The sequence below is a fragment of the Ahaetulla prasina genome, chromosome 1, assembly GCF_028640845.1.
Source record: "Ahaetulla prasina isolate Xishuangbanna chromosome 1, ASM2864084v1, whole genome shotgun sequence".
NCBI lineage: Eukaryota > Metazoa > Chordata > Lepidosauria > Squamata > Colubridae > Ahaetulla > Ahaetulla prasina.
Window position 1 is genome coordinate 77597161 of NC_080539.1, and position 12503 is coordinate 77609663.

At 34.2% G+C, this 12503-nt stretch overlaps 1 protein-coding gene across 5 annotated transcripts in view; it reads right to left on the reverse strand.

The window, feature by feature from the left end:
* The window catches only part of SPAST (spastin), a 56286-nt gene that overhangs the window by 19749 nt on the left and 24034 nt on the right, over positions 1–12503 (reverse strand). For 3 of the 5 annotated variants that reach the window (XM_058164846.1, XM_058164840.1, XM_058164834.1), the window contains exons 4-7: positions 10973–11068; positions 7186–7364; positions 3184–3317; positions 2792–2885 (exon numbers count right to left, since the gene is read on the reverse strand). In XM_058164846.1, the coding sequence (XP_058020829.1) occupies positions 2792–2885; positions 3184–3317; positions 7186–7364; positions 10973–11068 (503 nt within the window). The remainder of the gene's footprint in view (positions 1–2791; positions 2886–3183; positions 3318–7185; positions 7365–10972; positions 11069–12503) is intronic. The other 2 variants (XM_058164861.1, XM_058164852.1) reach the window with 1 other exon arrangement.

Here is a 12503-nt window from a genome sequence, read left to right on the forward strand (position 1 = left end):
ACCCTATGACTATCATTAAGTGTTGTTTCATTAATCGTTAAATCTGTACCCCATGAGTATCATTAAGTGCTGTAAGTGTTGTACCTTGATGAAGGTACACTTTTCTTTTATGTACACTGAGAGCACAGAGGGTGGGCCTCTGTGGCTCAGGCTGGTAAGACAGTCTGTTATTAACACAGCTGCCTGCAATTACTGCAGGTTCTAGTCCCACCAGGCCCAAGATTGACTCAGCCTTCCATCCTTTATAAGGTAGGTAAAATGAGGACCCAGATTGTTGAGGGCAATAAGTTGACTTTGTATATAAATATACAAATAGGATGAAGACTATTGCTAACATAGTGTAAGCCGCCCTGAGTCTTCGGAGAAGGGCGGGATATAAATGCAAATTAAAAAAAATATATACACCAAGATAAATTCCTTGTGTATCCAATCACACTTGGCCAATAAAAAATTCTATTCTATTCTATTATAAATTTATATTCATTTTTCAATCAACTAATGCTATTATAGCCTGTTATCTAGGATTGCAGTTCTATGTTTTCTTCACAAAGTGTATTTTAATAGCCAGGTGTGAGCTATCTGACAAAAGAAAGGAGAGACAGCATAATTGCCTCCAATTGGCTGTTCTGGTTAATATATATACTGTGGATTTATTTTGTTAATTGCCTTTAGTGTTTATCTTAAGAAAATGAACATGTAACAGAGAATATATTAGTTGGAATGATTATATAAAGATATGCCTTTTATAGCATCAACAATTAACTTGTCAATTTTTCTTTCCTGCAACATCTTTAAACATAGCTTGAAGAGAAAATTAGCTACAATAGACATAAAAATGTGATATACAATAGTATATAAATGAAACACAATGAGGGCCTTTAGACTTTTGTTATGATACTTTCGCAACAGACCAAACATTAATAAGAAGACTGCAGTAGCCACCCATCAACGAAATTCACATCTCAAAAATTCACACCAAATGGATACAAGCAGTTTTTTAAAGAAACAATGAAACACAAGAATCATGCCTTGTAGGTAAATATTAAATATATAAATTTCAAAATGCAATCAAGATTAAATTACCATTTGATTTTTTAAAATTCAAGAATATGGTTTCTGATAATTTAGGTTACCTTTTCCTAACTTCTATTATTAGAAATGGATTGCAATGGCAAGCATTTGTTCATTCAATTGCCAGAGAATTGAACCTGGACTGATTGCACTTAACTACTGATACTTATTAATAGTAATATTATTTCAATTGTCAGTTGATGCTACAAATGCAAAATCTGAACTCTGGTGCCAAAGTGTACTGAAAGATTGGAAACCCAGGTAACTTGGTCAAATATTTGTATGTAGGGACTCTAAATATTCACATGCAAATTTTTTAAGAGCCAAATCAAAACTATTTTGGCTCTTAAAAAATTTGCATATTTTCTGAAAGTTGTGTTCAAAAATATGCCCATTGTTTCCTCAAATTGCAGCAGAGATAGGATGGGTAGGGGCAGGAGTGAAATGCCACCGGTTCGCTCCAGTTCAGGAGAACCAGTAGTGATAAAAACTACCGGGTTGGGCGAACCAGTAGTAAAAAAAAGCTACCAGGTCGGCCGAAGCAGTAGTTAGCTACCAGCAGTTTAAAAAGCTACCGGTTTAAAAAGCTACTGGTTCCTCCAAAAGATTTTCCAACAATCAGCTGTGCAGTGGGATTTAGCTTTGCTAGAAAGCAGGAAATCCTGCTTTCTAGCAAAGCTAAATCACACGCCACAGCTGAAACCACCCCGTTGTTCTTCTTACCTTCCCAAGCCTCCTTTTGGTGTGTACTGCATATGCGCGCACAGAGCTTGTGTTTGGTATGCACTACGCATGCAGCATTCGTTTGATGCACAATGCGCATGTGCAGCCAGCGAACCAGTAGCAAATTGGTTTGGATTTCACCACTGGGTAGGGGTCATTAAGTGTGGCCATCTCGTTTAATGACAATCACTGCTTGCAACAATAATGGCCAGGCTCCATTACAGTCATAGGTCAAAGAACATCTGTGGGCCTATTGTATCTTTAATACTGATTTGTAGATACACTTTGCCTGCCAGCATACTAAACAGTATTTTCACTTTCATTAGGTTTCTATCCAGCTCAGCATGTTCACTGGCAGAATGGAAGAGCAATTTTGCCAGTACTTCAACTCTACTGTAGATTCCTAGAACACAAAAATCTGGTTCTAAAAATAGAGAGACCATCTTGAGAACATGGAAGAGTCAGTGATAGGTGCTGCATATGAAGAGATGATTAAAATTGTTTATTCTTCCCTTCCTGGGCGAAGATTCTCAGCAGAATTTCATTTAGGATGATATTCATAGGAAGGACATACCTAATATTAACTACTTCAATTAAAAATATAATTATGCTTTGTTTAAACTTTACCACTGAAGACCTAGCAGCATGAATGTACAGCAGGGGAGTAGATAATATTCATTTTAGCTCATTATTGAACGTGATTAATTTCTACTTATTAATCTATGCAATACAATCAATGTATTGGACCAATAAAAGCTAAATATTTTAAGTAACTAGAAAAGTGCCAGTTTTAGTGTCTAATCCAATACTCCAACTGGACTTCGATACAGAAAAATCGTGAGTAATAATTACATGTTATAATAGATGCAAATATAACAAATATACATGATGCTTGAATATATCAAAAATGCTAAATTTTTAAAAATCAAAGTAAAATCTACCAGATAATTAAAACACAAAAGATGCAATAAAACAAGCCAGGAAACAGATTGCTTACTTCAGGTCTAAGTGAAGGAAGGATAACAATTTCTTGCAGTGCCTGTTTAGCCAATTCCTGCCCAGCAATATCATCAAAATTGACAGATGGCCCACTAACAAATACAGAATAGTAATTAGTGCAACAATAGGCATCTCATTCTTCCAGAGTGCAGCTGAGTATTTCACACTCTTTGTCTCAACTGATTTTCTTTAAAAAAAAAAAACCTTAGTTAAGAAATTCTCATGTAAATTACATTTTATATTTTTAAAAATATTGTTCATTTCTTCCTATCGAAATCTTAAACAGATGCAGAAAAAATATGAACATTACTTGCCCTGAAAATAATTACACTTGATATTTACTAAAAAGCATTCCCATCCTACCACCCACAAAATACCACTGGCACTTACCTGTCTACAATTTCATTGAGAATAAGATTAGCAAGGTTACTATCCACATTTTTGAAAATCTTTGTGTCCTTCTTTTTTCGTACAGCAGTTGAAGGAGTAGAAGGCTTGGTGGTTCTATTATTTTTTGGAGTAGCCTAAGAAAACATTTATTTCAGATGTATTTCAATATTATTACAAAAAAGAATTAAATATCAACTTCAGTAATCTAGGAAGGAAATTTCCATTCAGCATCTGGCTAATCAGTTAAACAAATCTTTGACAAGGCACAAGTTAACTTTATTTTTAAAAATACAGAAAAAAAGTTAATTAAATGTTGCAGAAATTAACATTGACATCAAGGTACTGTCAATTCTTAGTAACCATATATATTTTCTCCTGGAATGCACTACCTGACTCTGTGGTCTCTTCCCAAAATCCCCAAAGCTTTAACCAAAGACTATCTACTATTGACTTCACCCCATCCCTAAGAGGTCTGTAAGGGTTGTGCATAAGAGCACCAGTGTGCCTACCGTTCCTATCCTAATGTTCCCTTTGATTGTATCCAATTCGTATGGTTATTTCATGCTTATACTTATATATACTGTTGTGTTTGACAAATAAATAAATAAATAAACATACTTTTATCAATTTAGGAAAGGAAAAACAAAGCACAAATATGTAATACCATGTGGAAAGAAAAGGAACTGTTGTGGTAAAATACATAATTATTCTCTAGATAAGCAGAATTCTATATTCCTATATAAAAATAACTTACTGTATTTTTCGGATTATAAGACGCACTCCCACCCCAAGTGGGTGAAATGTCTGTGCATCTTATAGAGCAAATATTGCCAAAGCCCCACCCACTCACCAGCCCCCACCCTTCAGCCTTTGCCTCCCAGCAATTTGCCTCCTTGCAGCAAACAACCTGGTCAGCTTCAGCACAGCCTGATTTAGCACGAGCAGCTGATTGGTTGTTGGATCGGCCTCTCAGAATACTGATGATCAGCTGTTCCAGGTTTCAGGGATCGCCACTGCCCATCACTGCTTCCGTGCACCCCATTTATGGCCTCCATGCGCCCCATTTACAGCCTCCGTACTTCCTGTTTTCCATACATCCTGTTTGGTGGCAATAAATTGGAAGGTGCCAAAAATGAGACACACAGAGGCTGAAAATGGGATGCATGGAAGCCAAAAATGGGGTGTGCAGAGGCAGCGATAGGCAGCGGCGATCCCCACAGCCTGAAACAGCCGATCGTCAGTATTCCGGGAGACCGATCCAACCACCAATCATCTGCTTGTTCTAAATCAGGCTGTGCTGAAGGTGACCAGACTGTTTGATGTTTGCTGCAAGAAGGCAAATTGCTGGGAGGCAGAGGCAGGTTTTTTTTTTTTTCATTTTCCTCCCTAAAAGCTAGGTGCGTCTTATAGTCCAGAGCATCTTATATTCTGAAAATTAGGGTATATCCCATATTATTTATCAAAGTTTTAATTGCTTTTAAACAACTAACTTTTTTGACTAAATAAGAGACAGAATGTAATAATCCTTCCTTCCAATGCCTAACATATCGTGCTGATAAAAAGCAAAGGTAAAATCTGTACAAGAACTCTGTATTACCACTTTGAGTTGATGGAAGTGATATTCTAAACTATGTTTTTCTACTCTGAAAATAATAAACCCAGAAGAAAATAAGCTCAGTATCACCATATCTGCTTTCTAAATCTATGGTTTTAAAATTACCAGCAAAATAATAATAACAACAACAACAGAGTTGGAAGGGACCTTGGAGGCCTTGTAGTCCAACCCCCTGCCCAGGTAGGAAACCCTACACCATTTCAGACAAATGGTTATCCAACATTTTCTTAAAAATTTCCAGTGTTGGAGCATTTACAACTTCTGCAGGCAAGTTGTTCCACTGATTAATTGTTCTAACTGTCAGGAAATTTCTCCTTAGTTCTAAGTTGCATCTCTCCTTGATTAGTTTCCACCCATTGCTTCTTGTTTTCCCTCAGGTACTTAGGAGAATAGTTTGACTCCCTCTTCTTTGTGGCAACCCCTGAGATATTGGAACACTGCTATCATGTCTCCCCTAGTCCTTCTTTTCATTAAACTAGGCATACCGAGTTCTTGCAACCGTTCTTCATATGTTTTAGCCTCCAGTCCCCTAATCATCTTTGTTGCTCTTCTCTGCACTCTTTCTAGAGTCTCAACATCTTTTTTACATCGTGGCGACCAAAACTGAATGCAATATTCCAAGTGTGGCCTTACCAAGGCATTATAAAGTGGTATTAACACTTCACGTGATCTTGATTCTATCCCTCTGTTTATGCAGCCCAGAACTGTGTTGGCTTTTTTGGCAGCTGCTGCACACTGCTGGCTCATATCTAAATGGCTGTCCACTAGGACTCCAAGATCCCTCTCACAGTTACTACTATTGAGCAAAGTACCACATATCCGCTATCTGTGCATTTTGTTTTTTTGGCCTAAATGTAGAACCTTACTTTTTTCACTGTTGAATTTCATTTTGTTAGATAGCACCCAATGTTCTAGTCTGTCAAGATCTTTCTGTATCTTGAGCCTATCTTCTGGAATGTTGGCTATTCTTGCCAGCTTGGTGTCATCTGCAAATTTGATGAGTTCCCCATCTATCCCCTCGTCCAAGTCATTGATGAAGATGTTGAAGAGTACTGGGCCTAAAACAGAGCCTTGGGTACTCCACTGCATACTTCCCTCCATGTGGATGTAGTTCCGTTGAGGACTACATGTTGAGTGTGGTTGGTAAGCCAGTTACGAATCCATCTGGTAGAGGTGCTGTGTAACCCACATTTTTCTACTTTATCTAGTAGTAGGTTATGGTCTACTTTATCAAATGCTTTATCAAATTAATTTATCAAAATAAATTGGAATACTTGAATTCTTAACCATCCTTAATAATTCTACTATATTGAGAATAAAAATCTCTATGTGCATGTATACAATACAGACTAATTGTTAATTTTAAAAATGACAAATATTTTAGCTTTTCCAACCGAAAAGCTCCTTTTTTCCATAAAGTTTTTCATGCCAAAGATCAGTGAAATCATTTTTCAATCCTTATAATTGGAACAGTTTTGCAACCCAGCTGCCAACTTGTAAAATATGAGCAGAATCCAGCTATTTCCAATGATAGAAGCCTCCCATCAGCAAAATGGAAAAGAATGCTATACAGGTAGTTCTCAACTTACAACAGTTCATTTAGTGACCGTTAAAAGCTACAATGGCTCTGAAAAAAGTGACTTATGACCATTTGTCACACTTATTATGACCGTAATAGCATCCTCATGGTTATGTGGTCAAAATTCAGATGCTTGGAAACTGACTCATATTTATGATGGTTGCACTGTCCTGGGATCATGTGATCCCTTTTGCAACCTTCCAACAAGCAAATTCAATGGGGAAACCAGATTCTCTTAACAATCAGGTTACTAATTTATCAACTACAGTGATTCACTTAACAACTGTGGCAAGAAAGATACTAAAATGAGGCAAAAGTCACTTAATAAATGTCTCACTTAACAGAATTGTGGTCGTAAGTCGAGGACTACCTGAATACAGAATTCACTATTCCCTTCACTATTTTCTGTCAAATCATTGAAAAGCATTTTTCTACTTTGTAGCAGATAGCTTCTACTGATAACAAGAATGGCACTAGATACAACCACAACCTTAATCATAATTGAGAGCAAAATAAGTAGATTTCCCCCTTCCCCAAAATGAGTTTGGAATTACAAATTTATACAATTCCCTTATAGTAAATCACATCTTTGCTCCATTAGCTTCTATGGTCTATTCTAGCCTCTACCAGCTTTTCCTAGTGATATCAATAACTTAGATTTTGCTGCATGCAAAACATGCTATTTCCTAAATACAATTCCTTTATTTTGAATTGCAACTTTTCTATTTCCTTTTCTATTTCAATTGCAACTTTTCTATTTGCAACTGACAAATATGCAATATACTGTGCATAGAAGCTAGTGCCCTACCTTCTGAGTTGCAGCTGAAGGAACTCTAGGTGCAGAAAAATTAGAAACTCCAGTATAACTAGGTGTTCTTTGGTGCCCAGAAAATCCTCCAGATCCAGCCTTTGCCACAGATTTTGAACGCGGAAGTGAATTACTACTGTGAGACAGTGGATCCTTCTTTTTTGGAACAGTTCCATTTTCTACAAAGAAAAAGAACAAATTTGTTACTACACAAAACATTCAAATCAACTAGTTGCACATTTACTTACTTTTTAAATTGTTACTATGTATTAATTTAGTTGATTTATAAGACTGATTTCACAAAACAACTCTGAGCAATAACATAGGGTTAAATCTCACAATACATAATGAACAATAATATAAAAACAGATAATGTATTTATCTATAGCCATTAACCATAAGTGGGTAAACACATTATCATTGTGAACAGACCACCTCAGGAACGTAGACATAATTTATTTTAATAATGTTGCTTTCTGTTTGCACTGGTATTTTGTAAACTTTATTGAGTAGGTTACTTTGTTAAAGAATTTTAGAACTATTTATTTTATTTTATTTATTTTATTTTATCACATTTATATACCGCCCTATCTCCCTAGGGACTCAGGGCGGTTCACAGGCAAGTAAAAATACATATAAATACAGATTAAAATAACAATTAAAAAACTTATTCTACCTAGCCAGATTATTAAAAAGCAATATAAATAGTAAATAATAAAACCCATTAAAATCCCATATAAATTTAAAATCTAAACTAAAGCTATTATCATATCCTGCAAGCACAGCCAACATATCTAAACACTGGGCTACATTATGTATACTAAAAATGTCCAAAACGTAAGAATTCTTATAGTTTTTTTTAACTTATTAGCCTATTTATAAAAGCACAGTTTTGACCAGGTAGCATACAACTATTTTTGCAGTATTCAAGCAATATAAATTTAGAATGAAACACAGTACAGGTTGTCTTCACTTAACAACAATAATTGGGACCACCAACTCCATTGCTAAGCAAGACATCACATAGCTTTGACTTGCAATTTTACCGCTGGCTTCTCCATTGACTCTGCTTGTCAGAAGTCAGTTGTAGAGCATGCAAATAGTAATCACGTGACTATGATATGCTGCAACAGCCATAAACAACCACCGGCTATGGTGCACCAAATCTCAATCATGGGACTGCAGGGATGTTACAAGAATCATAAGTGCAAGAACCAGTCATAGTTATTTTTTTCTGGTCACTAAAGAGAGCAGTAATAAAATGAGGACTACCTATAACCAAACATTCAGTGGAAGAAGTAATATACATTTTACATCTACGGAAACATGAAAATAAAATTATAATGTAACTATGAAGACCAATATAAAAAATCTAAAGGAATATATAGATCTATTACTTACATAGTGTATGTTCCATTTACCAGGGACCTATGGCTCCTTACAGATTACTGTCTTCGAAATGCCTCTTTTGATGGCAAAAGATTACCACCCCTGACCAATGAAGTGAAATTTTGGATCTAAGTGGAATTAATATGGACTTTTCTTTAACTAATCTAGATTATTTTATAAAGGTTATCAACCTGCTTGCTTTCTTTATAAACCATTTATAAAGAAAGCAAGAAGTTAAAATATTTCTGAATATATCTTAGAGTTTGTAGAAATTGTAGAGTCACTCTTCACTTAACATTATGCATTTATTTATCAAATTCATACGGTCACCCAACTCAGAGTTGTACACTCTACTTGGTGCACAACTGTCAATAAAATATATACATAAAATAAATATTTAAAAACAGAAAAATTAGTTTTAAAATGGAGATAATTAAAATTAAAAATACATGCAAAATATGTAGCACCTCTCAAATATTTTCAGAATGATTCATAAAGGATTGAAACGTATCAAACAAATCAAGCAACAATAAAGTTGTCGACATTATTTGCTTTGATATCTAAAAGACATCAGCAAAGACACCATGTAAGATGCTTAGGAATAAGACTCTATTGGGTAGATGCTAGAGCCACAAGAGCATCAAAGAAGTTTATATTAATGTTTGTAGAAATTATAGAAAAACTAGGGCTCAGGATACCTGGTTCCAAACAAGAGTTTAAATTCTGTTTGAAAACAGTGAAAATCAAAGTACTACAGTAACTAGATTTCCAGACAAGCTTCAATAGTCAATGCAGGAGTAAATAAATAAAACTTGTAAGCTGGTCACTTGTTGTAAGCCACTTAGTTGCCTTGAATCGCAATATATGCAACAAATAAATTTAATAAATAAATAAAACCACACAATAATCTATTTTAAGATTACACAGAAACTAGCCCATCTGTCTCAACCAGTGAAAGAAAATATTACACACACTATGAACAACAGAATTTGGGCTGGGGGGAATGATCTTGCACTGAACTTCGATACAAATGTATGTTAAATAAAAATATTACAGTAATATTAACTCCACTGATATACCATCAACAGGCATTTCTAGCGAGAATGGTTTGATTTCTGCTTCACGAGGCAACCTTTTCCTATTTGTGCTCCTGATAAGATCTTCAGTCTCCTGGTCTTTGTAGAAGCCCACTGTTGATTCTAAATAATATTTTAGTATTTACAGTGCTCATCTGATCCAAGTATAAAAATAAGATAGAATGTATGCCTGTTTCTTGTGCACACATCTTTTCAGTACTATCCATATGGTCGTAATATTCAACTCCCAATTTCTGAATGATTTTATTATGTTAAAAGCATAGCTAATGTGGATTTCAAATAAATTCGCAATTCGAGATGTGATAAAGATACTATGTTTTTCAAAGTGGATAGAAAGTAATGATTAGCTGATCAGAATTGCAAACTGATTTTGTTTTAAGGTGGTGTGCCAAATATTCTACTTTGATACAGTAAATCCACAAAAACATCTAACTATTGGATAGTTGATTATCTGAAGGAAAATTAAAAGGAAGAACAGAATAGGAAAAGACACAAAACCTTACTATTTTTGGATATGAAATTTATTAGAAATAATTACTTAATTTCTACTTTATAGAGCAAAAAAATTAGTAAGAAAAGTATTTATATATTTGATACTATTTGAAGTTATTTCAGAAGCATGTCTTATATAAAGAATAAAAATGACTGAAGGTACAAGCTACAAACCTCATAAAAAGAACATAGCAAAGAAATTTCCAAAGCAGCTTAACCAGAAAAACACAACACACTTCCTAAATTTTTTCTCTTATTTTCACTCATTCTTATTTCTTAAACATGCTTTAATAATGCTAAACACCAATAATTTTCTCATATAAATAAACTTCAAGCTGATTTTCTCATTATTATATCTCATGTACACACGTTGACAAAAAAAGCTAGGAAAAAATATCCTTCAATAGGAGATATATGCAAAAACGTATTCTCTGCTTTTGCTTTTATAAAAAAATAGTAATCAACATAATAAAGATGTGAATTTTTAAAAAATGAAATCTTATTTTTTTTCTAGCACTGCATTTTATAAGTGTCCTAAATAGACTTCCTCCAAAATTCCAAACTTTATATCAAAATACTAAACTTTAAAACTAATGCCTTTTCAAGACATAAGAAATGTTAAAAAATAAGGAAAGCAGTTTGGTGGAGACAACATTAATTCAGCATAGATTAATAAGAAACTTTAAAAGAGAAAACATTTTAAAAATATATTAGGAGCAGGGTATTTAGTGCTGCATATTTTGTTTTGATAAGGTAGATACTGAGAGACATCCCCCTAATTAATTAGGTGCTGGGAAAACCAAACCCACCTGACTGGAGATGTCCATTGCGGCATACCAGGTTAGTATTGTCACTACGGACTTCCATTTGCAGCTTGGGAATTTGCTTAACTGCCTGCATCTTCTCTATGCAACAGAACAGAGGAGGGAAAAGGACAAATAAAAGACAAAAAATGAACCAATGAAAGTTACGTATACTGGTAATACCAAAATGATTTTGCCTTTAGTTGGCTTGATAAGGATCAAAGTTACAAAGCTTGTATCTAAGGTTTACAATGTTATGAAGTCACATCTAATTAATAAAATACAATTCATGTAAAACTGTGAACTGCAGTTAATAACTGCATTATTCAGAAATAGCAAAGAAAAGAACTAGAGGGATACTTTAAAATGAATGTGCAAATAATTATGATGATTTCTTCTACCTATCATCTAAGAAAGTCTACAACTTGTTGGTTCAATTTGAAACCAGATTTCATACTAATTTTTTTTTAAAGTATTTGTTTATTATAAGCATTCTATGCAACTAAGTATATTTGTTATCTACAGAATATTTCAAGTTGATATATAAGTCTATAAATTATTGAAGTGCACACAAAGCTCTCTTTTTTGTTCTTCAAAAATAAAACCAGCCATTTTAAAAAAATTACTTTTTAATACATATTAAGCTAAGAAATGGTATTCCGTAATTACTATTTTGTAACTATCTCAGAACAATCTAGATTACTTTTTGATACTATCATGTCTTTTCATGTAAAAGAGTACTGCAATATAACTTTAACTAAAAGAGGCAACACAGAAAATACAAATTTAATTAATACATGCATTTTTTGAAAAAAGATTCTTATTTAGTCCTTCCTAAAATCTTAAATAAGATGGCCAAAATTAAAAAAAAAACAAAGGCTGTGCTACCTATCTCACATTTCTTCTCTATGTTCCTTTCTTGTATACTGTTACCCAACAGTCCTTAATCAAAAAGATGACCCTCAGCTGGTCATATCAACAGTGGCAAAGACATTATGTATACAGAATATTTATTCCATATCATCTACACCAACTTTCTCAACTCAGAATCAGCAAGAGGTCTTTAAGGTTCTATAAGACATTATGATTGGGGGAAAAAACTTTTTCTTAACAAATGCAATGCTAGCACTCATAATGATGGAGATTTTTACACATCACAACTCAACCCCTGGCCAACACTTTGCTACTGTTGTAAATGTTAACAAATGTGGGTTGTGTAGGGTACAAATGAATTGTATTGTGAAATTTTCATATTTTTTGTGAAAATAGTTGTTTAATTTTTATTCAGGAATTCACTAAGATCTGAAAATTATTTCAAAGGTTTCTCCAGAGTAAAAAGTTTGAGAAAGGCTGATCTAGAACATAATTCCTTAAGCCTGCTAAATCATTTCTAAAGACCGTATGAAAATTAATCCTTACACTTCCTTTATTTCATCTTGAGGGTAAACACTAGTTTACAGCTACTGGCCCTATGCATGAAATGGGCGTTGGCTTACCTGATACGCCCCTTCTAGGAGAGGGGGAAACGGCGGTCAGG